The sequence below is a fragment of the Prionailurus viverrinus genome, chromosome B4 (genome assembly GCF_022837055.1).
Source record: "Prionailurus viverrinus isolate Anna chromosome B4, UM_Priviv_1.0, whole genome shotgun sequence".
Lineage (NCBI taxonomy): Eukaryota > Metazoa > Chordata > Mammalia > Carnivora > Felidae > Prionailurus > Prionailurus viverrinus.
The window spans coordinates 51,562,859-51,588,300 of record NC_062567.1 but is presented as its reverse complement, the minus strand read 5'-3'; the positions used below and the strand labels follow the sequence as shown (position 1 = coordinate 51,588,300).

The following is a 25,442-nucleotide window of genomic DNA, read 5'->3' as shown; positions in this document are numbered from 1 at the left end:
AGTTAAAATATGCTACAAACTATGAATGAATATCTCAGAAAGTCCTTTATGGTGAAGCCTAAGCCAGATCTCTTTTAATTTTATTCCTGGAGTGATGGGAAACATGGGTGAGAGGGCGGGGATGGATGGTGATGATAGAGGAACCTAGTAGGAGATTCTGGAACAGGCAGCTTTAGGGGGTGCTTCCATCCTTTTTAAAGAGCTGCTTAGAGGACTCTTTAGCTGGATCTGGGAGTGGCCTCCAAATGACATAGGCTGGACTCCACATGGCTTCCCTCACTCTCCTCCTGCCAACCAGGACCTCCTCAAAACCCAGGACCCTGGGAAGCTTGTTTCCTTTTAAATTCCATCTTGCCTCCAAAAAGTCTCCAACAAAGTCCCACTTAAGCTCTTAGTCCACCAAGTCACTCATGTAGGGTCCCACTAGTCTTCCATCACCCTCCTCCAGCTTTCCTCTAGATTTTGCCTAATCTACTTCCTTCACTCTTTACCATTCCCTTGTGACGCCCTCCTGAGGGCCCTCCTCCTGAGGACCCCACCTCTCGAGGGCCCTGCCTCTCTAAGGCCCTGCCTCTCATGGGCTCCACCTCCAGAAGGCCCTGCCTTGGGATGGCCCCAACTCCCTGTGGGCCCAGCTAAGCTCCACTCCTGGTCCTGACTCTGCTTGGGTAAACTTCCCTCTCCCTGGGTTTTACTTACCCTTTCTTTCAGGTCTTCCTCTTCTGGGGTAGGAAAAGCACCTGGTAAGTGATTTCTCCTATTTACAGAGTTTGGCAAGAAAATGCAGACAGAGCCAGAGAGCAAGAAGGCTGGCCTGGAGTTCCACCGACTGTGGACTCGGGCTTTAGAGCAGAGGGTATTTCATAGCGCCAGAACCAGACTCTGGATGGGGGGAGGGCAGTGCAGATCAGAGACCTTGAGAGTTTGGGAATGGCAAGTAGGTTTGCTGGGGTCAGAGTGGTTTAGAGGCCTGCACTCTCTTCTCCTCTAGACCAGAAACCTTCTCAGCTCTGCTGAGGAAAATATTAATTAGGGGAGGTTATTCCTTTGACCTTCTCTGGCATCCTTCCTACTTCTTTGCCCTGTCCTCCTCCCTTGCCTTTCCTTTCTGACCTGGTGCCAAGCTTGTTTTATCCATCTTTGTCTTTCCCACAGCACCCAGCACATTGTATGCTTAGACCTGTTCTTTGAATTAATGAATATTCTTCCACCTGGCTTTGCTGCTTCCTTCGTGTTTTGCCATGTTTTCTCACTGGAAATTTTAAGTCTCTGTATCATATCCTCTTAGGGTGGACATTGTTGTGGACTTTGCAGAGTAGTAGGTCAGCTGTATAAAGTGTTCCACCACCATGACAGAGGATTTGAGGGACTTCTTCCTCCATGCTCAAAGTGCTAGATATCTATTTTTACAACTGCTGAATGTCTCTCCCTGACTTTCTTATCTAATTTTCAAAAGTTGTGGTGGGGATTGATTATAGGCAAGCTCAGGGTATAGCAGGCAATTTTACCAAATTCCCCTGGGGTTTGGCTCCCTATTGGTCTTAAAACACTGGGTCTCCTAAAGGCAGTTTGCCGTTATCCCAAAATATATTTGCAACTGTTTAATTTTAAAGGCGATGGGAATATTAAATTGTTCTCCACCCTCCTCCTAACTTCCATGTACATGTGGACAGAACCCAAACACCAGAAGCCTAGATAACACTTATCCAAGCACAGCACCTGTTTTATTGATTATATGTGGCAAATGTTTATTTCTAGGTTGTATTTCTCTTACCCTCTGGCAATTCTTGGGCAACTTCTGTCCATTATCAACTGAGACATATTATGTGCTTCCAGAAGGCGGATTCATTTTTAACCTTAGTTTAGCAAAATCATGTAGAAAGTCCATTTTTCTTCAACAAGTATATTCCAAATTAATCAAAATAGTTTTTCAATTATATTCTTTTGGTTTATTCTCATCCCTTTTTTCTTTTATTACTGCAGAAATCACAAAGCAGAGTGGGGATTAGAAAGAACAAGGAAAAATAGATAGAGTGTCCCTTGAAAAGTGGTGCCAGAAGTTATTTGTTGTAGATTATAATGCCTGAGCTGGGGTGAGACAGATGGGTCTTGATGGAGAAATCATATTGACCATTATTTGGATAAGAACACAGTACTTTGAGTCATGATACAACTTTCATATGACTCAGATAATCTGGTGACATTCCTAAAACAAAACAAAGCCAAACAAATTAATATTACAAAGGAGATATTGAAGATGTACAGCAGGGCTATGAGGGGAAACAAGCACAGTCTTGTGAGAGAGGATAGAGAGAAAGAGACAGTTGAGTCCTTACATGGGAGGTCAGAAGGACACATTTAAAGATATGAAAGAAGATAACCAGAGAGATAGTTGGCTTTCCAAAGCCACCTTGTGTGCAGTATATTAGTGAGAGTGTATATTGGGAAGAGGGACACAGAAGAAAGAACCAGTGGTTCTGACCACTCAAAATGACTAGTCTAAAAGTGGAGACAAGAGTATTGTGATAGATGGGATTATTAGATGGATTTCTAGAATCTGTGCCTTCAAGGAAAGGAAGGGCTTGGGGGAAAAAACAAAGTATTCAACAAAGCTTCTTGGAAAAAGTGGTTTTTGATCAGTGCTCACTGTAGATAAAGGCCATCCTACATTAAGTTGTTTGGAAAATAAGGTAGACAGCCAGATGGATTTCCTTCTACTGGTTTCTCCTGAGAACTTTTATTAGGTGTTCTGTGTTGACAGGATTTGGGGCTGAGAAAAGGGCATGGAGAAGCATAGGGGGAAGAAGAGAAGAAGTTGATTTTCACTGCTGACATCAATGTATCACATCCCTCTCTAATCCCTTAACTGCATGTGCAGACTGGCATTCCCCAGATCTCTTTCTTATTCTTGTATGGAAATTATAATTCTGATTCTTCCTGGTAGTGCATCTAATTTCTGAAGACCTTTAGAAGCAGAAGCTCAAGGTTTCTGATTTGTCAAGTTGATTATCTTCTTTTGGTGTGATTGAAATATTAAGAATTTCAAAACATGGATTATGATTGAAATTAAACCTGTAAATGTGTCAAATCATGAATGCGGAATGTTGCTTTTAACTTTGTCTTCTCTGCAGTTATCCCAAAATGACTATGAAAAGGTGCCTTTTCACAACCATCCTAGAATGATACTAGAAAATATGGAGACTACACAACCTCTAGAAAAGTTATGGCTCTCTGATTGTATACCCAAATAATGGTTAAATGATACTAATGTGGTGTGTGCATGTACCAGGGACTCCATTGTCATTGAGGGAAGGAAGCAGACATGTTTTGTTCTACATCTACATAGATTTGGGTCTATATTTGGCTGGATGTGTTTGATCTGCATAGAGTTTGTTTGGATCATGTTAGTTTGCATCAGGATGGGTTTTCACTGACTCAGAATTCAGCTTCTGCCAGACTGGAATGGTATTTGAGAGGTGTAGGCCTGGGGGTGCTAGGGTAGGTAGATGAGTAGGTGGAGGTGGATGTGTTTCTTCCTGGTCTAATGAGTTTGGGGGTTGCCATGCCTTCAAGCTGAAGTCTTGGTTGCACCTGGTAATATTTACTTGCATAATAAGGGTTTCAAGCCTTATGAGAAAAAAAATGAAGCAGATTCTACCCTAAGGAATTTTTATTTTAGAAAGGGAGACAAAGGCTGCTTTCTTTTTTTTTTTTTTTTTTTTTTTTTTTTTTTTAATGAAATTTATTGACAAATTGGTTTCCATACAACACCCAGTGCTCATCCCAAAAGGTGCCCTCCTCAATACCCATCACCCACCCTCTCCTCCCTCCCACCCCCCATCAACCCTCAGTTTGTTCTCAGTTTTTAACAGTCTCTTATGCTTTGGCTCTCTCCCATTCTAACCTCTTTTTTTTTTTTTTCCTTCCCCTCCCCCATGGGTTCCTGTGAAGTTTCTCAGGATCCACATAAGAGTGAAACCATATGGTATCTGTCTTTCTCTGTATGGCTTATTTCACTTAGCATCACACTCTCCAGTTCCATCCACGTTGCTACGAAAGGCCATATTTCATTTTTTCTCATTGCCACGTAATATTCCATTGTGTATATAAACCACAATTTCTTTATCCATTCATCAGTTGATGGACATTTAGGCTCTTTCCATAATTTGGCTATTGTTGAGAGTGCTGCTATGAACATTGGGGTACAAGTGCCCCTATGCATCAGTGCTCCTGTATCCCTTGGATAAATTCCTAGCAGTGCTATTGCTGGGTCATAGGGTAGGTCTATTTTTAATTTTCTGAGGAACCTCCACACTGCTTTCCAGAGCGGCTGCACCAATTTGCATTCCCACCAACAGTGCAAGAGGGTTCCCGTTTCTCCACATCCTCTCCAGCATCTATAGTCTCCTGATTTGCTCATTTTGGCCACTCTGACTGGCGTGAGGTGATACCTGAGTGTGGTTTTGATTTGTATTTCCCTGATAAGGAGCGACGCTGAACATCTTTTCATGTGCCTGTTGGCCATCTGGATGTCTTCTTTAGAGAAGTGTCTATTCATGTTTTCTGCCCATTTCTTCACTGGGTTATTTGTTTTTCGGGTGTGGAGTTTGGTGAGCTCTTTATAGATTTTGGATACTAGCCCTTTGTCCGATATGTCATTTGCGAATATCTTTTCCCATTCCGTTGGTTGCCTTTTAGTTTTGTTGGTTGTTTCCTTGGCTGTGCAGAAGCTTTTTATCTTCATAAGGTCCCAGTAATTCACTTTTGCTTTTAATTCCCTTGCCTTTGGGGATGTGTCCAGTAAGAGATTGCTACGGCTGAGGTCAGAGAGGTCTTTTCCTGCTTTCTCCTCTAAGGTTTTGATGGTTTCCTGTCTCACATTTAGGTCCTTTATCCATTTTGAGTTTATTTTTGTGAATGGTGTGAGAAAGTGGTCTAGTTTCAACCTTCTGCATGTTGCTGTCCAGTTCTCCCAGCACCATTTGTTAAAGAGGCTGTCTTTTTTCCATTGGATGTTCTTTCCTGCTTTGTCAAAGATGAGTTGGCCATACGTTTGTGGGTCTAGTTCTGGGGTTTCTATTCTATTCCATTGGTCTATGTGTCTGTTTTGGTGCCAATACCATGCTGTCTTGATGATGACAGCTTTGTAGTAGAGGCTAAAGTCTGGGATTGTGATGCCTCCTGCTTTGGTCTTCTTCTTCAAAATTCCTTTGGCTATTCGGGGCCTTTTGTGGTTCCATATGAATTTTAGGATTGCTTGTTCTAGTTTTGAGAAGAATGCTGGTGCAATTTTGATTGGGATTGCATTGAATGTGTAGATAGCTTTGGGTAGTATTGACATTTTGACAATATTTATTTTTCCAATCCATGAGCAGGGAATGTCTTTCCATTTCTTTAAATCTTCTTCAATTTCCTTCATAAGCTTTCTATAATTTTCAGCATACAGATCCTTTACATCTTTGGTTAGATTTATTCCTAGGTATTTTATGCTTCTTGGTGCAATTGTGAATGGGATCAGTTTCTTTATTTGTCTTTCTGTTGCTTCATTGTTAGTGTATAAGAATGCAACTGATTTCTGTACATTGATTTTGTATCCTGCAACTTTGCTGAATTCCTGTATCAGTTCTAGCAGACTTTTGGTGGAGTCTATCGGATTTTCCATGTATAATATCATGTCATCTGCAAAAAGCGAAAGCTTGACTTCATCTTTGCCAATTTTGATGCCTTTGATTTCCTTTTGTTGTCTGATTGCTGATGCTAGAACTTCCAGCACTATGTTAAACAGCAGCGGTGAGAGTGGGCATCCTTGTCGTGTTCCTGATCTCAGGGAAAAAGCTCTCAGTTTTTCCCCGTTGAGGATGATGTTAGCTGTGGGCTTTTCATAAATGGCTTTTATGATCTTTAAGTATGTTCCTTCTATCCCGACTTTCTCAAGGGTTTTTATTAAGAAAGGGTGCTGGATTTTGTCGAAGGCCTTTTCTGCATCGATTGACAGGATCATATGGTTCTTCTCTTTTTTTTTGTTAATGTGATGTATCACGTTGATTGATTTGCGAATGTTGAACCAGCCCTGCATCCCAGGAATGAATCCCACTTGATCATGGTGAATAATTCTTTTTATATGCCGTTGAATTCGATTTGCTAGTACCTTATTAAGGCTGCTTTCAAGTAACATGCAAAGTATACCACAAAGTGAGATTACAGTTGGGAGGATGTCTGGTAAGTGATCCATTTGGTGAGGTTGTTCTCAGAAGACTCCTGGGAGATTAGTTCGGATATTTATTTTCCTTAGTAAGAGCTGAATTTGGTTACTTCAGCTTTCTTTCCAACTTTTCAGGGAAGCTACCTGAACTTTACTTCTCTATCCCCAGAGGAGAAGAAACACACTTATTACTATTGCATTGGGTTCTCCTTTCCTTTTCTGCACAGACCAAGAATGAGAATATTTTTATATTATTCTTATATTTTAGTATCTAGATCTTTACTAATATCTGTAGCAAATATTTATCTGGATCTGTTTAGTTAGGCAAAATGGATTTACCATTTCAAGATGTTATGAAGTTTGTTTTGTGTTTTTGTTGGGGGGGGGGTCTATTTATTAGAGTAAGTCCAAGGCTGACAATGTAGCTTGAACTGATGTTTTCCTGGGAAAGAGATATACACAAGGCCAAGATGGGGGTAATTCCCCTCTCTTCCATGCAGCATTCTCAGGTTGACTCATGGTGCACAGAACATACTCAGTAGTCTTGCCAACACTGGAAAATGAGGTCCTTACTACTCTTACCTTCCATCAACTAGGAATCCATCTGGGATCTTGACATACTCTTGCTGTGACTGAGGAATACCCTTCCTGGTTCACAGTTTATGTATCTTTCACTTATTTTGGCAGGATGGAGGTCTTCACGAAATGCCCTTGGTTGTAAGTTCCCAGACAGGGGTATTCTGTATTGGCCACCATTGTTCTTGCACTGTGTGTAACTGAATGCATTATGATTTTGGCATAATAGTGGTGGTGTTGATAATTTAAGGGGAAGAAAAATGTTGATTTTTCTAGAGTTCTTTTGCACAAAGAATCAGTGTGGTGCCTAAATTTTCTAACTTGGAATTTTCCCTTGTATTCATTTATGCTCAGTTGAAATCTTATCTTTAAAAGATTGAATCCAGTCCTTCTCACTTAGAAATTTTATGTGGCTTCTACTTGAGGAATGATCAAATTTCTCACTCAGACCCAGCTCAAAGTACATTGAATCCATTTGTGTAGTTATTTATAGACAGTACAGGAAAAATGGTAGCAAATAGAGAAAATTCTTTTCTCCAGGAACTTAGAATCTAAAGGAATTTCAGAGATACATTCCTAAAATCCTGAAACAGGTGAAATCATGTTCTACACACTATTCAATCATTTGAGCATTGTACATTCCTCCTTTCTTCAGGCTAGCCTTAAATGCAATTATGCAGCTTCAGTCTTATGTCACGTAGCCTAAGGCCAAAGCATTAGTTGGCTTATTTTCCAAATAAAGTAAAGCAGTGGAAGTAATAAAACTCTGTGTTGTCTATCTGTTCAATTGTCAAACATCAAAGAGATGACACTGGAGAAAATCATAAAGGTCACAGATAATACACTTTGTTTCAACTGACTTGGGTTACTTCCTTTGTACTTTCACTTTGTTGTGGTGAAAGCGACTTGGGCCTCAGTTGTTGTGTTGGATCTCTGACATAACCAAACTGGGATGTAAATCTTGGGACTTCCTTGGATGTGACTGTTTAATTCTCTGTACCTTAGGCTTCAGCTGGGGAAGGAAAGGCAAGCAGAAGCACCATCAGGCAGAAGCTCTGCTCCCAGTACCACCTCACCACCCACTATTCCTACCCTCTTCCTTAACTTGGTGTCTACTTAGGGCAAAGTTCTCGGCTAGTGGACATTAATGAGGGGAGATCATGGGGCAAGGAGAGCATACTGGAGAATACTGGAGAGATCAGGTATCTCTGTAGGTGTGCCTAGAGAAACTTGGGGATGGAGGGTCATGTTGAGTAAATTTGGAAAAAGCTTGTTCTAGGCAGAGAAAGGCAGTCTCTGTGATGGCTGATAATAATGATAGCAAGATGTGCATGTGTGGGAAAAGATTTCTCCTGTCCAAGCAGGAGCCACAAAAGTTAACAGTAGGAGTAAGTGGTAGAAGAACAGTGAAAAGAGAACGTTGGCAATACAATCTTAGAAGTTTGGACTTAATAGAGAGGAGGAAACTGCAGGTTGGTTGGGAGTGTGTGTGTGTGTGTGTGTGTGTGTCTTTTTAAGACTTGAGGAAAGTGTCATTTTCCAGAAGGAGGGTAGAGAGAACTTACACTTCAGTTATCGGCTGCATGTAGCAATCAGGAAGAATGTACTTCAGGGCTTTATCCGCCTTCAAGGGCAGCAGGGTGAATCTTAGTGAGAGCTGAGGGCATCTCATTGTTCAGAGTTACCAATTTTATGGAGCAGGAGGGTGAACCAGAGAGTATGGCAGGAAGCTGGCCTTAGACATGCAGTATTCACAAACCATAGGAAGTTACTAGATACAGGTCTACTGTGGACAAGGTTCTAAATGTCTAAGTGATTTCATGTCATCTGAATTGAACTGAGGTCTAGGTTGGTGATCCCCAAATATCTGAAACCAATGAGTTCAGATGGAATTCCTTAGATTTGTTCCAAATTTTTATGCACTTTCCCCAAATAAGGTCAGGATCCTTAGAGGCTGCTTTGTCAATCCCCTTGTTTCTGGATATATTTGAAGTTTTCTTCCTTTTGAAACCAAAATAGAAAGGAAACCCTTTATCTTTTCTGTTGATCTTCCTGTACCAATATCATGTTCATAATGCCCATTATTCCTTATCTCAAGTTCATATCCCTTAATAACTTAAAAAAACACTGAAGAGATCCAAAAACAGACAAAGAGGTCTTACTGGTGCCTGATGTCCATGGGTGATTAATAAATACTAACTTTGCTTTAGGTGCTGTGAGCTCAGAGCTGGTCACAGACATGGGTCACAATGGGGAATCCTAATGCCCATTTTATATTTTCTACCAGATCAGGTCTCCTGTTTTCAACAACAACCAAGTCAGAATGATCACTCTGAAATAGCTGAAGTCCTATTGCAGCAACACTCTGCCATTTTAGCTCTGAAAGTGGTTAATCAAATTTTGGAATGATCGGCGAGCTGACATTTTTCTGGTACTGGTTCTTCTGGGTTAAGGATAAGAGGACATTTCAGTTTCTGGCACACATTCCTATTCTGCCTGATTGGCAGCCACATCTGGGGAGCAAATAGCCAGGTGAATTAGGAAGCTTAAAAAAATGTTTTGTTAAACTATAGTCATTAAACTCTCACCATCTGCATTCTAACCTCCTATGTTCCAGTTGGGGCTGTCCTTTGTAACAGATTATTCCTAACACTATGTGCCAACAGACTGTTGTCTGGAAGACTTGAGTGATGGCTGAGGTTTGGGATCCCAAACTAGAGATATTTAGGTTGTCTGAGAAATTGTAACCGTCTTCCTGCCATTGGGCTCTCATTTTAGAAAATGTCTGTTCTCCATCTTCCTTTACACAATGAGAGTCAAGGTTTCATTTTCTTCTCCAGCGCTCCTTAACTGCATGAATGTGGGTTTATTTCATTTTAATAATGAGGTAATAACTAGAAAAAATTGGATAAAAGAATAGGATGATGAAAGAAGTCGTGGGAGGACAATTTATATTTGGCATCTAGAGATCTATTACCCTGTATTTCCACAAAAAGCCAAGTGAAAGGAGATGGGCTGAAGTTGTGGGTAGGAATTATAATTATCTGTAACATCATATCCCAGAACTATTGGAATAGCTACATGGATGCTTTGGAATCTTATTTGGCGTCTAAAAGCATAGTCTAGAGATCATTTGACCCTAGGTTAGGTTTGGAGTTTAGCAAGATAAGATTTAATTGTAGTTCTCAGATTTGATGGTCCCAGTACTTGCAGCTCTGGCTGATCAGTATCTACTTGTGAGGAAAGGGAAGATATTAGCAGAAGGTAACGCTGGCACAGATAAAATAACTGGCTCAGATACTCCTTTAATAGTTATCCCCTGAAGTCTTGACTCTTTGTGGAGGTAGCATGCTGCATGCAGTAGAAAGATTATCATCTTTGAAATAATAAAGAACAAAATTCAAATTCCAGCTCTTCTTTGTACTGGCTATATGAGCCTGGGACTGCTGTCTAACCTCTCAGTCTGTAAAATGAAATAATAATACTTATTTAATTGGGATGTTATAGGGGTTAAATGAAATAGCATGTGTACATTACTTGCAGCTCAACAAATGTTGGTTCTCTTTGTCCCCCCTCAATGTATCCCTAAATTTTGCACATATACCTGGTACCCCTATTTGCCAGATCCCATTTTTCTCTGCCTCATGCCCATTCACGTGTTTCCCAATGCCTCTAGAGTTGAAGTCTAGGGCCCTGGCTTATTAGTCTGTGTTCGTCCTACAAAATGACAGTAAGGATATGGAATTTTAAAAACCGTGCTAACATGAGCCATGGTTGTGGTTTTGTTCCAGTAATTTTTGCTGTTGAGTTTTGGTTGTAAATCAAAGCCAAGAGAGTTCTATCTTCCCACCCACTCCTCTCATCTAAAGTTCCTCATTTGGGGCTAGATCATTCAGGGTGGGACTCGATTCCAAACAATTATAATGGCAAGGTTGTTTTTAAAGGGCATTCAGGGAAAAAGAATCCATAACGTTTACTATGGGGACATTCTTGTTTTTCTTCTACCCTTTTAGTTTGAAAAATATCCAACTTACAGAATGTTGCAGGAATAGTATAATTAACACCCATTTATATTTTACCAAGGTTGAGCAATTATTAATATTTTGCCACATTTGTTTGCTATCTCCAGTGTGTGTGTGTGTGTGTGTGTGTGTGTGTGTGTGTGAATAAAATATGACCCATATTCAAAGTTTACTAAATGTCCAGTTTTTCTATAGCAGAATGTTTCTGCCTAATCCCTGTGCAGTCCAGCATTCTGCATTGCATTTGATTGTCATGTCTTTTTATTCTCCTTTAATCTGCAACAGTTCCTCAGCCTGTCATTCCTGCCATGGACAGTTTTGAACAGTACAGGTCAGTTTTATAACAAATCAATATTCTTTGGAAGGTTGCTTTGTACACTGATCATTTTTTATCATTAGATTCAGGTTACACAATTTATATAAGAACATTGTTGACAACAATGAGTGCCATGTCGGCAGAGGGCACATCTTTTTCTTCCCCATTGTGTTTGTAGCATCATGCACTAGGACTGGCGTTTATAAGGTGCTTAATGTTTATTAAATGAATGAATGACCTAAGATACTCACTGCCACCTAGGTCTATTATTTTGCTACTTGAGGGCTACTCCCATTTTAATTATACATGTTTGAAGTCTTAAAGATAACACAGGACCTCTGTAATGATCCCAGAGAGAAGGGAAATGAGATTGGGACTATGATGTGAGGCAATCTGTGGAGTCTCTTTACCCTAGAACTGGGTGGTGATCATAGTGTGCTGAGAGTGGAGGATGAGTAGATGGTCCTTAGCTGGGAAAACACAGCACACAGAAACTAGGAGTACATGGCATGTTTCCTTGCCAAGAGAAATTAGTTATTTACATTTCCAGATTTTACTATATTTCCCTCCCCTCACCCCCATTAGAATCCTAAGAATGCCATAGTGAAAACGGACTTCTGTCTCTCCTACTTTCCCAGCTGGGACAACCCCATAATTCTCTCCTTCTCTACACTTCATGTCTCCCCCACCCACACACAAGTGTGTATTTTTTTTAACATTTATAAATGGTGGTTGGGTGGCCATTCTTTCTTGATTTGTGTTAAGAAAATATATAACTTTTTGGATTTACCATTTGGATATAGAAGCTTTCATCCCTGTTTCCTGGGGGGAAATGAGGCTATGACAGTTACTCTTTACTTTTCAGAAATGTGTATTCAGACCTCCATTTGGGGTCCTTTCTCTCTCCAGCTCTGAGCATCTCAGACATTTCTGACAGTTCTACCTGAGGCATCTGGGGCTTGGGACTGGATTCATGAATGTAATTCTTCAAGGCTTGCAGTGCCTGGTTCACATGATTCCTACCCTCTTTCTGAGAGTCTACCTACCTTTATCTTGGCAGTCCTTATTTTCACCAGGTTACAGAAAGACATCTTTTTATCTTCATGTCAGCTCCTGATTATCCACAATAATGCTAGAGAATAACATTAAATAGTGAGTGATGCTAAAATGACATTTGTTTGATTTATAAGTGATGGAGTCCTGTCTAGAGATAATCCAGAAAGTGAACAGCTTCAGTCAAGTCAATTCATCATGTTATTCTCCCATGCTGGTGAATGGAATCTCTTCTTTGGCATCTAGTCAGGGAGGCGGATGCAAGAACACAGCATGTTCAACCCTCATTTTGTTTCAGACCCACAAGTTATCTATTGAGAGCTCTGCAAAACTTATTTTCATGCCTTGTTTAAAACTGAGAACCCAATACTTAGCTCACAAAACCTTTTTAAAACTGAGAACCCAATACTTAGCTCACCAAGCATTAAAATCAGTAGGCAACATGTAAAACTATCAGCTTTTCTAGGGTTTCCATCACACCCAAAGTGACAGCCAAAGTCTTCACGGTGACTCTCAGACCCTATGTGAAGGATCAGGCTTCCTGCTTTTCTCTTTGATCATCCTCTCCTGCTTCCTCCTTACTCATTCTGTCCTGGCCCCACATGCCTCTTTGTTATTTCTCAAAAATAGGTGGTTTTCATGATAGAGATGTTGATATGACAGAGTAGTATAGGGACCCTGAGATTGTCTCATCCCTGAAACACTGCTATATCAGCATTAAACCATTTTGAACACCTAAGAAATTGATCTGAGGATTCACAGAACAATTAATTCTGCATAATTGGAGCCAGAGAACTTGCCAGGTATGTGGTATGGAGAAGTGATTTGGTAGAGAGAAAAGCTGCAGAGCCTTGGAGTGTAGGGAGCCATTTTCATGGAGAGAAGACAGAGAGAAAGGGGGAGAGTGAAGCACATCGGGATTGCATAAGTAAAGCACTCTCCCTGGAAGTAGCTGGAGAGAAAAAGTGAAAACACTCGCAAGGGACTGAACAAAAAAATCTGTTCCCAGAAACCATTGACAGGGAAAAAGGAGAGGATTTCATTGCTGCCAGGATTCTATAAACAGTGGAGTGCAGAGTGTGAAGTTTCAGAGCTCAGTGCCTGGCAGTGCTGTGGTGAGGAAGTAGGATGAATTCCTTGGAGCAGGCAATGTGTTCTGAGGGGTGCCACATGAGAAGAAGTACTTCCCCTGATTAGAGTGTATTTGATAGAGGTTATATGGCCTCCCCACTAGCAAAACTCCAGGCTGACCCCCAGAGAGCAGCCATGTTTGCTGTGGTATTGGAACAAAGATGCCAAAGGACAGCAAAACTGCCCTCTGTGTGTTGCACAGGCTGTGTGTTGTGATGTGTCATAATCTCTGAACCTCTGCCACAGTGTAATTGCATTAATATTTTCTGGGACAAGCTGGCACCTGGACATTGCTGGGCAAGACCAATCTCCCAGAGAGTTGACATGGGTCCAAGTGGAGTGGTCTCTGAAGTGTGGGGTTTTTGAAACACAGTTCCATCTCAGATAAAACTTTGGAGGAAGGTGCCACCTGGAAGACAGACAGTTTGGACACTGACAGGGAAGAGGTGGGGAGCAGATGAAAACCTGAGACAAAGGAGGGAGTTTGCAGGTCAGTGAGGGCAAGGGGTTCCTGTGCCAGAGACTAGGGAGCTGGGTGAAGCCATTTTCACATCTAGCATGTGCATGTGCATGTGTGCACACACACAGATGACCCTAGTAAGCTAAGTAGTGCCACCAAGTGAAGAAGGAGCCCTCACACAAAGCCCCATCCACCTGTGCCCTCCAGGCACAGCCCCAGAAGACCAGCGCAAACCCCTTCCACAGGCTTATTAGTCTGCAGACTATAGTGTGCTGCAAAGTTTCAGTTATAGAAGAAACTGGATGTAACTTCATTTAGGTTTCATTCTGTGTGCTGGATCCTTTGTTTATTTGTTCATTTTCTTTACTTCCATTTTTGGTTAGGTTGTTCTCCTTTTTCTTTCTTTCTTTTCTTTTTCTTTCTTGTATAAAGAAAGAGAAAATTCTTTTTATTGTTTTGTTGTTTTAACTTTTTAATTTTTATTCTATTTCATTTTCTTTATTTTATTCTACTTTATGGTTGAAAACTTTTTTATTTTTTTAACATTTTCCCTTTCTCTTTTTTCTCTATTCTATCAAGCTTTTCTCAATAAGCAGACCAAAACACACCTAAAATCTAGCTTCCTTTATTTGACTTTTTTGTTTTCAGTTTTTAATTTTTATTAATCTTTTTCTTCCTCCACAATGAGAAGATGGAGGAATTCATGCCAAAACAAAGAATAGGAAGAAATGATGGCCAGGATTTAATCAACAGATATAAGTAAGATGTCTGAACTAGAATTTAAAATCACACTTACTGGAGAGAATTGGACCTCTGGCTTGTGAGCAGGCACCTTCACTTTGCACACAACCAAAGAGCAGTGAGCGCAAAGCCGTGAAGGGAGGCTGAAGCAGGGGCAGGGGAGGCTCAGCCATAGGGGCACACAATTGCTTTGGTGGGTATATGGGTGGGGCCGAAGTTAGTGACCAGGTGCTGCAAGTGGGGCCCACGCGGGTACAGCATGCCTGGAAGTGAAGACCCCGGACTTCGGCCAGCCAGAACCTGATTTAAAAATGGGTGATATTGAGAAGGGCAAGAAGATTTTTGTTCAGAAGTGTGCCCAGTGCCATACTGTGGAAACGGAAGGCAAGCACAACACTGGGCCAAATCTCCATGGTTTATTTGGGCGAAAGACAAGTCAAGCCCCTGGATTTTCTTACATGGATGCCAACAAGAACAAAGGCATCACCTGGGGAGAAGAGACACTGATGGAGTATTTGGAAAATCCCAAGAAGTACATCCCTGGAACAAAAATGATCTTCACTGGCATTAAGAAGTCAGGGGAAAGAGCAGACTTGATAGCTTATCTCAAAAAAGCTACTAAGGAGTAATAGTTGGCCACTGCCTTATTTATTACAAAACAAAAAATGTCTCATGACTTTTTTTTTGTCTTTATCAAACTTCTAGTGAAGCAGCTGGTATCCAAACTCTCTTTAAAGCTATTCAGAAGCCACAAGGCCAACTCCCTGGTTGGCAGGAGTGTTAACATCCAACCACGGGAACCAGTGGAACTTACTGTTTTGGAAAAATGTTTTGAAAGGGAAAGGTCCAGAGTGAGGGCAGTGCCCTTCTTAGAGGAGTGTACACTTGACCTCCAGGACAAAGAAGAATGGGTAGGGTTGGCTGGGAAAGCAAGAAGGCCTTAATTTAGTGGGTGGATATTGGATTTGACAGTGGTTCTTCTTGGGGACATGGGATTGAACTTTTGTTTTGGAGTTTGGAAGTTGCTTAGATACTGAGAGAAACCCAGGGAGGAGAGGGAGGAAAGGGGAAGCCTGGGGTATTATTTCATACAACCTGGCTTCATGTCCTCTGGTCCCTCTCTGCAATTCTTTAAGCACCCCCCCCCCCTAAGGAAGCACCACCTTTGGGAGAGACAGTTTCCTAATTAAACTGAGATTCACAGGGACGCCTGGGTGGCTCAGTCGGTTAAGTGTCCGACTTCAGCTCAGGTCACGAACTCGCGGTCCGTGAGTTGGAGCCCCGCGTCAGGCTCTGGGCTGATGGCTCAGAGCCTGGAGCCTGCTTCCAATTCTGTGTCTCCCTCTCTCTCTGCCCCTCCCCCATTCATGCTCTGTCTCTCTCTGTCCCCAAAATAAATAAACATTTAAAAAAAATTAAAAAAAAAATAAACTGAGATTCACAGACCCAGGGCCCTCATTAGGAATTGCTCTTGAAATAAATTATGGTGCATATTCTTTTTAAACAATTTTTTAATGTTTATTTATTTTTGAGAGAGAGAGAGAATGCAAGCAGAGGAGGGGCAGAGAGAGAAGGAGACACAGATTCTGAAGCAGGCTTCAGGCTCTGAGCTGTGAGCACAGAGCCCAATGTGAGACTCAAAACGAACAAACTGTAAGACCATGACCTGAGTTGAAGTCAGACGTTTAACGGACTGAGGCATCCAGGTGCTCCTTTTAAAAATTTTTTAATGTTTATGATAATGCATATTATAATCTCCTGTTTCCACTTGGGTTTGCCCTTTTCAATCTCTCTCTTTCTCTCAAAAAAAAAATCCTACTTATAGGAATCTCAAGATATGCTAGTCAATGAATACATCTATATACTCATTTTTTTCTGTCCTAAGTGCCTTGTATGGTTGTTTCCTAAAATTATGAGCAAATCCTAGTCCTGTGTAGTGAATATTGGGGCTGGAAGTGTGGAATTCAGAAGAGGAGGTATATGGATCCTGGTCCTGCCCGCTGAAAACTTTTAGGCAATAAAGGAATTTAAACAACACACCCAGGACACTAACATGCAGAAAGGGAAAGTTAGTTTCAACTGAGCATCAGCTTGGGCTGTAAGTGCTGGCAGGAAGGGGAGGATAGTTCAAGACAGGAATCAGTTTAGGAAAGTCTTTTTAGACATGGAATGGGGGAAATGTAAGATGAGGTTGAGAAGGGATAGTCCTGTCATAACTAGACAGGACTGAGGAGGGCATCCCTGGAGGCGCAGGGGAGGGCAGGGCAGGTAACTTACCTAGGCCAAAGGCTCATTACAGGAACAGTAAACAAGGATGTGAGGAGCTGAGTTAGGAAGGAGGTGATGGACCTGAAAGTAGGAGGAGAATTAATGTGGGGCTCTGACAGCTGGGTCAGAGAGTCTTGACTGAATATAAGCTATTGGAATAATCACAGGTTATTGCACGGAGAAAGAGCATTTCTGATCATGGTATTTGAGGCTGATGTTTCTCTGTTGTTATAAACTGGATTTGTGGTAGGCTTTCTCAGGATTCCCAGTCATGGATTTGCTTTCCCTTCTATAAGTTTGCTTGTTCATCTCTTGTTCTGTCTGCTTCCATTGGAATCATAAAATATTATTATTTAGTTCCCAGATGTTTTGTTCTTTGGGATGCTTCTCCGGTATTTACATACTTTATTGTAGCCCTCTTTCCCTCATCTTCAGTAAAAGTGGGAAGAGCACAAAGACCACCCTACACAACACAGTTGAGGGAAACAAATGATCAAAAGCCTTACCCCTCTCTCACCCTGCCATTCAGATGGTCCTCCTCTGGGATTCTGGCTCATGGTCCATGGATAGACCTCTGGAGAGTGTAGAACATTTTTTTGAGGTGGTCAACCTCAGAATGGTGTGTGATTTAACAAATGTTAAGAATCACTGTTGTGTCTTTGTTGGGAGGTAGGTGGCTGGAGACAGCTCCCCAGACAGAGAAATGTGGTACAAGCATCCAGAAACAATTAAAGGAGCTGGAGGAGAAAGAGGAATTGGGGAAAAGGAAATGGGTTCAGAGGGAACTGGTAGGAAGGGTGTCCCATCGTTCCTTGTTCTCCACCCTTTCTAGCAGGTATTTCTTCTCTGTATTCTCCAAGTCCTGGCAATTACATGATTCCAGTTCCTTCCATTTAAATCTACTGAGTTCCTGCCATTTATTAGGCAATGAACTGGGTCCTCTCACAACATCACCTCATGCAATTCCTTTGTTGAACCTGAAGTACAGAGTGGAGTCCACCCTCCCTCAGTCGTGGACTGTTAGCACCATCACTTCCTGTTAGGCCCTATATAAATGCACTTTTTCCCCTTTCATTCTTATCTCTATTCTTATTTCTCCTCCTCACTGGAGGCACTTGCTTTAGTGTATTTAGCAAATACTCTTTCAATCCATGGTCTATATGTGTATTTAGATGCATTCATCCACTCAACAACTACACAGTGCCAACTATATGTCAGACACAGCTGTAGGTACAGGGAATACAGCCAGGAGAAAAGAAAAAGTCCTGCTTTAATAGAACTTACTTTCTTTTGGAGTGAAACAAATCATGAACAAATGAATAAGTAAAACATATAGTACCTTAAATATTAAGTGCTATGGAAAAAAAGGGTGGTGAATAAGGTATGTTGTGGGTGGCTAGGAGTGGAGTGACTAATGAAGGTTGTGCTACAAATGTACTTTTTCACAAAATGCAGTTAAGGGAGCAACTATCCAAATATCTAGGTTAGAAGTGGTACAGTTATAGGGGACATCAAGTACCAAGTGTCTGAGTTAGGGCCTGCCTGGTATATTAGGAGGCTAGTGGCTAGAGAAAAAATGAGTGGGAGAAGAAAGAAACAGAATACTGAGAGGTAGCTGGGTCAGTGACAAATACTGGAGGATTTTGTAGGCCATTGTAAATGCAGATATTGGCTTCTACTCTGAATATAAAGGGAAACAGTGGAAGGTTTTGAGCACAAGAATTATGTGACATTTTTAACAGATATATGTGTATCCTTGACCAACATACAATATTTTGGGGGCTGTTTTTGTTTGTTTGTTTTGTTTTATTTTAAAGTTTATTTATTTTTGAGATAGATACAGAGCAAGTGCAAGAGGGGCAGAGAGAGAGAGGGAAATAGAGAATCCCAAGCAGGCTCCACGTTGTCAGTGCGGAGCCTGACTTGGGGTTCAAACCCAAGAATCGTGAGATCATGACTGGAACCAAAATCAGGAGTCATATACTTAACCTACTGAGACACCCAGGAAACCCATGGCTGTTTTTTTTTTAATGTACATAAATGGCATTGTGCCTTACACCTCATCCCCCTTTTACTTTTCCTACCTAACATTGTTTCTGAGATCTACCCAAGTTGCTGTCTGTAAATTTACTTATTTCTCTGACTTGCTATATAATATTTTATTATGCATATAGGACACATTTTACTTACATATTCCTCTAGTAACAGACTCTTGCATAGCTTCCAACTTCCAGCTACCACAAATAGTCCTGTGATGAATGTGCTCATGTGGGTCTCCTTATGAACTTGGGAGTTTCCTTTAAGTGCTACCTCAGAGAGGGATTGTGGGGTGGGAGGATGTGTGCATTTTTAATTCCAAGGTTGTACTTCAGGTTGTACTTCAGGATGGTGGGCCCAGTTACACTCCCACCAACAGTGAATGATAGTTTATATTTTCTCATCAGATTCCCATGTTGATCCAGTAAGGGAGGTCAAGTAAGGTTCCTGGAACTGAAGCTTAAAGAGATTAGATAAATCACCCTGGTTTATATAGACAAGCAGAAGAGCCAGGGCTGAAATCCAAAATTTCTGACATAATGTTCCTTGTTCTTGCCACTATAGAACCCAGCACTGCCTCTTCCAGAAATAATATGAAGCATCTGTAGACAAAGATATTGTTATATATTAATTATAATAATTATATTATATAAATATATTATAATTATCATAATATATGTTATAATATTCTATATCACAATTATTACAATTATGTAATAATACTTACTATTATCATTCTATTTGAACTTTGCATCTTTTGATTAGATCTTTTTGATCTAATTCAGTAAGCCTACGACCCCCATGTGTTTAGCACTAACATCTATGCCAGTGTCTAATTAAGTTTCAAGGAAAGTATATGGAATAAAACTGTTTTCATTGTCTCAGGACGACCAGCTAACAGACTTGAGTTTTAGTGGATGATTTCAAGGTTAGACATTTATAAAGACTAATTGATTTTAAAGTTTTGGCACTTGGGTCATATTTTAATATTAAACAGGTAGAGTATATTAAGTATATATTGTTTGTTAGAAACTGAGCTAAGTACTACTTTACAGGTATTGTTTCACTTCACACAACAACCCTATGAAGTATTACTTTTGTTCCCTTTTGACTCATGGAAACTAAAGTTCTGAGGGCTGAACAAATTTGTCCAGAGTCACCCAGTATGTGGTAAAGTTGTGATTTGAACCTGAACCATCTACCTGCAGAGCCTTTACTCCTAACTACCAAAATGTGCTTGCTTATTGTGAAAAAGAAAGCTCTTAGAATCTCTTCCCTTTGAAATTGAGGACAATTTCTTATCAGTTGGGTAGTTTAGAGCAGTCATGGGAAGTATGGGGCTAGTTGGACAAGAATCTCCAGAGGGAGAGGATGTTTGAAAATGTGCGCAGGTATCTTCATTATGCCTCCCTCTGTTCCCTGAAGTGAGAACCTCTGCCTTAGGATATCCCACCTAGATTATAGGGCCTGGGTGTGATGCCTTCCAAAAAGTAAGAATTCTCTAATTGAGTGTTGGTGGTTGGCTGTGTAGAACTCAAGGCAACCTGATCTTTTTTAAACAAGTGTCCTCAAAGGCAAATGATTCTTTATCATCCCATGTGCCTTATACCTGCCATGAATGATGTACAGTCAAGGTTTTATCACAGTTGGTTTTCCTTTCATACTTTTCATTTTGCTTGCATTCTACAAGGAAAGTAATACCATTTATATTTTTACCTGAACCAGGTTTATAAATGTTGCTTGGCTACAAAGTATGTGTCTCAAAGTCAAGTAGATAGGAATTCTGGATTATGTGCTCTTTCAGGTTTCTTTTCTCAGTTTGTGTATTTGTTCAACAAATATTTATTGAGCACCCAATTCACAGCCTAATTGAGGAGACAGGAAGCTGACCTGGAATTTTGATTCATTAGGATCAGTGGCACATGGGGGAAGCCTGGGTGCTATGAGAGCACATATGGAGGGTAGCATAAGAGTTAGGGGAGGCTTCCTGGGGAAATAACTTCTGAGCTGGGAGCTGAAAAAGAAGCTGAGGTTAGTATGTGAAGGGGCCAAGAGGGCATTAGAGACAAGGGAACATGGTGAGTGTAGAAATCACCACTAGAGCAGGAACTGGGCGGGGGATGAAGTTGAAGGAATAATCACAGGTCAGATGATGAAGGAAGGAGGACTAGGAAGGAAGATCAGTGGGAATCACTGAAGGATTTGAAGCCTGGGGGTGGGTGGGGGCATGTCAATCACATTCACAGTGTAGAAAAGTTCCATGAATTAAGAAGTGACCACCCCCTTTATCTATCTCATGTACTTGTTAGTAAATCATAAAATTGGAACTGGTGGTGGCAAATAAGGAGTGTAGATGGATTTGTACACAGAAGGTCTGATCCATAACCCAAGAGTTCCTTTTGATAATCTGTAGAGAAGACTTTTCAATTTTGACTTGATTTTTCTATCTTTAGAAACCTCTGACAACATTTCCTAAAATTCTCCCAAACCAAGTCTGAGTAGGGAGGAGAGTGGGGGCTGCATGACTTTGCTTTCTCTGTTCTCCACCATTCATTTCCAGGGTTTTGCTATGAATTTTTCATTCAAAGTCTTGCTTCCCATTGGGGAGGGGCCCATTTGAATAGCAGCAGGGGAGGAGAGGGAACCTCATGCAAATTCCTTCATTAAGAAAACATATTTGGCATATTGAAAGCCTGGTTGAATGAGTTAAAAATAACTACTTATGAAAAACTAATAGGAGTTACAAGTGAGTGATTTAATATAAGCTCACAGAGCAGGGTAGATTCCCCAGGCTGCTGGCAGCTGACATCACAGATGGTGCAGGATGTTTATAGAGCATAGTGTGACCAGTGGGCAGAGTTCCTGCAGAAATGAGCTCATCTTCTTTACTGGAATCCAAAGAGGGAAGAGACAGAAGAAATTGTTTAGGTTGTGAGCTTCTGAGCTAAGTGACTTACTTCTTTCCTTCCTACCCATCATACTCTCATAACTATGGATGTAAAAATTGTAGTACATTTTGCCTGGTTGCTTCATAAAAGCACCTTTATATCTCTTCTCCCTTCTTAGAAATGGATTGTTGGTTGGCTACTGCACCTATCTCTCCAATGTTTCCTTACTAAACAGCCTGTTCCTCTCCTTTTTGGAAGTAGTTATAAAGGTCTTGCCCCTTTCTCCCTCTTCCTCTCTTCTCACAACACCCTGTGGGCCTAGGTGGGTAAAGGGAAGGGTTTGGACTATACATCCTTTGTCATCACTGCAGTTAAATGGAAGATGCAGAGTGGGGAGGAAGGGGGACAAAGTGACATCTGACTTTGGCTAGCTGATTTTGGGGCTAAAGATTTTAAGACTGGGAGACCAGTGGGGCATCTGGATGGCTCAGTAGGCTAAGCGTCAGACTTCAGCTCAGGTTATAATCTCATGGCTTGTGAGTTCAAGCCCCACATCAGGCTCTCTGCTGTCAGCCCAGAGCCTACTAAGTTCCTGTCTCCCTCTCTCTCTGCACCTTTGCATTTGGTGCTTTTTTTTTGTCTCAAAAATAAAACCATCAAAAAAAAATACTGGGGGGCCAATATTTGTAATTTAAACTCAGGTGATATTTGAAAATATAGTTCTGTAATTGCAATCAGGCCCTCTAGTCAATGAATTAATGTGCCATAATTCATGCTCAAGCATGGCCCAAACATCCCACATGTGAATTGTTGCACAATAAATTCATGCCATCTTGTGTCTTATAGCTTAATTAGTACGTGAAGCTACATGAGATGTACCCAAATTTATTTATTTATTTATTTATTTATTTATTTATTTATTTATTTATTTATTTTTAATTTTTTTTTTCAACGTTTATTTATTTTTGGGACAGAGAGAGACAGAGCATGAACGGGGGAGGGGCAGAGAGAGAGGGAGACACAGAATCGGAAGCAGGCTCCAGGCTCTGAGCCATCAGCCCAGAGCCCGACACGAGGCTCGAACTCCCGGACCACAAGATCGTGACCTGGCTGAAGTCGGACGCTTAACCGACTGTGCCACCCAGGCGCCCCGAGATGTACCCAAATTTACATATGTCATGTAGTTCATTAAAAGCAGAATGTTGGGAAGTACTTGGCACTTTTCTGGGGGAAAGCAAGGTTGGTTTTTCTGTGATGTCCTTTAGTGTCAGTTTCTGTGATATTGAGCTACAACAGGTAACCTGAGATTTCTAAGCGTTGGTTGAACACCATTGTTCAGTAAATACTTATTGTTTACTTAGGCATTATGGAAGAATAGCACATATAAGATGAAATATGAAGCATCAGCTTTCAAGCCTGAGCAATAGAACTCAGCAGTGACAACCCAACTTGGCTTAACTGAGACTCAGTGAACCCAGGCTCTCCACACTTCTCTGATCCTAGAATCTTCAACTCCAGCTACAATGCTGGGTCAGGCACTTTTCAGATTTGGTCAAAGGCTGCTACGCAGACGTCAGCTGGAACATTTGGTGACTGAGGATGTCCCATGCAGAAGACTGAACACTTTGGATTTAGTGGCCCTGAGTGTGTGCAGTGGGTGCAGTTATATATGTCATAGCTGGTGAAGTGGCTAGAGATAAAGCCAGACCATCCATTGTGATCTGCTTTTTGGTGGCCGGCCTAACTTCTGTGCTGACGGGGCTGTGCTATGCAGAGTTTGGTGCCCGTGTTCCCCATTCTGGCTCTGCATATCTCTACAGCTATGTCACTATAGGTGAACTCTGGGCTTTCATCATTGGCTGGAACCTCATCTTTTCCTATGTTGCTGGTACAGCCATTGTGGTCTTTGCCTGGAGCTTAGCTTTTGACAACCTGTTTGGGAACCAGATCTCTCAGACCCTGCATGAAAACATCTTACTGCATGTTCCCCAGGTCCTTGCAGAAATTCTAGGCTTCTGTGTTGTGGCCCTTGTGTTGTTGCTCATCGGATTGCTGACTCTGAGGGCAAGAGAGTCAGGACTGTTTACCAAAGTAGTCACATTGGTGAGCCTTTTAGTTCTCAGTTTTGTCATCATCTCTGGTTTCATTAAGGGGGACCTGCACAACTGGAAGCTCACAGACAAGGACTACGTAAAGGCTGGACTCAATGACACCTCAAGCTTGGGGCCTCTGGGCACTGGAGGATTTGTGCCTTTTGGCCTCAATGGGATTCTCCATGGAGCAGCTACCTGTCTGTATGCATTTATAGGTTTTGACAACATTGTTACCAAAGTTGAAGAAGCCCAGAACCCCCAGCATTCCATCCCTATGGACATTGTGATTTCACTGTTCATCAGCACTTTGATGTATTTTGGTGTCTCTTCAGCACTTACACTTATGGTTCCTTACTACCAGCTTCAACCTGGGACCCCCTTGCCTGAGGTATTTCACCATATTGGCTGGGCCCCTGCCTACTATGTTGTAGCTTTTGGATTTTTCTGTAGTCTTTCTGCCAGCCTCTTGGGCTATATGTTCCCCATACGTCAGCTGATATACATGATGGCAAAGGATGGCCTCCTGTTCTCTGTCCTTGCCAGGATCCAAATTGGCACATACATCCCCATAATGGCCACTGTGATCTTTGGCATTATCACAGCAATCATGGCATTCTTCTTTGGACTCACTGATCTTCTGGACTTCATGTCAATTGGGACACGGCTAGCTTACTCCCTGGTGGCTTTTTGTGTTCTCATCCTCAGGTATCAGCCTGAGGTGAAGAAAGGGGGAAATGAAGCAGACATGCAGGATGAGAGTGGACCTGCAGAAGAGAAGCTGACTCTACAGGGACTACTTTTTCCAGGCAGTTCCACCCCCACTCCACTTTCTGGCCGGATTGTCTATGTTTGCTCCTCACTGCTTGCTCTGCTGCTTACTCTTCTTTGCCTGGTGCTGGCCCAGTGGCCAGTTCTGCATTCTGGAACTGCAGTGTGGATTTCATTGGTTGTGCTGCTCCTGGTGCTCATCACTGGGATCACTGGGGTCATCTGAAGACAGCTGCAGAGCTCCAGTCCCCTTCCCTTTAAGGTCCCTGCTCTGCCTCTCCTCCCACTACTGAGTGTCTTTGTGAATGTTTACCTTATGATGTGGATGACAGCTGGCACCTGGGCCCCAATTGGTTTCTGGATGCTGATTGGGTTTGCTATCTACTTTAGCTATGGGATCCAATACAGCCTGGTTGCTGAATCCCACTTAAGTTAGCGCTAAACTGTAGAACTTGTACTCAGGAATGCAGTACATATTTGTTTTGACATCATCACACCTGAATGCAGTCCGGTCCCCTGCACAATAATGGTGAATACTTTTGGGCACATGGAAAGCTAGGCCTCCCATGGCATATTGTTTGGGGGAACATGAATAGAGTCATGTATTTATTGTGGAGCAAAGAATATGTCTTTACATTTCCTTCCTTTTTTTTTTTTTTACTTGTTTCATTATCAGTTGCATCCATAATTGCTTACCGGCTTTAGAAAATATTATTAAAATAAACTAGAAAAGGTGTTTTTGTTTTCCTTGGATAAATATTCAGTTGTTGAAATAGTGTATTTATGGTAGTTCTATTTTACTTTTTTGAGGAACTTCAATACTCTTTTCCACAGTGGCTGCACCAATTTACGTTCCCAATAACAGTGTACAAGTGTTCCTTTTTCTC

The 25,442-nt window shown here is 41.5% G+C and overlaps 4 protein-coding genes across 7 annotated transcripts in view; all 4 read left to right on the top strand.

Annotated features, from left to right (window-relative positions):
* Positions 1-25,442, top strand: part of LOC125169830 (cationic amino acid transporter 3-like) — a 373,522-nt gene that overhangs the window by 232,439 nt on the left and 115,641 nt on the right. The gene's annotated exons all lie outside the window — the stretch shown is intronic.
* Positions 1-25,442, top strand: part of LOC125169841 (cationic amino acid transporter 3-like) — a 155,317-nt gene that overhangs the window by 95,998 nt on the left and 33,877 nt on the right. The window contains exon 1 of one of the 4 annotated variants that reach the window (XM_047865626.1): positions 614-743. The exons of the other annotated variants lie outside the window; for them this stretch is intronic. The gene's annotated coding sequence lies outside the window, so the exon portion shown is untranslated. Of the gene's footprint in view, positions 1-613; positions 744-25,442 lie in introns of those variants that run through there. 4 annotated transcript variants of the gene reach the window in all.
* LOC125169834 (cationic amino acid transporter 3-like) lies at positions 631-25,442 on the top strand. Its single transcript, XM_047865613.1, is given in 3 exon segments — positions 631-743; positions 23,056-23,342; positions 23,344-25,442. Coding segments are annotated over 2 exon segments (1,773 nt in total). The 5' UTR covers positions 631-743; positions 23,056-23,217; the 3' UTR covers positions 24,992-25,442.
* On the top strand, positions 14,813-15,130 carry LOC125169849 (cytochrome c-like). The gene has a single exon (XM_047865641.1). The coding sequence runs from the start codon at positions 14,813-14,815 to the stop codon at positions 15,128-15,130; it is 318 nt and encodes a 105-aa protein (XP_047721597.1).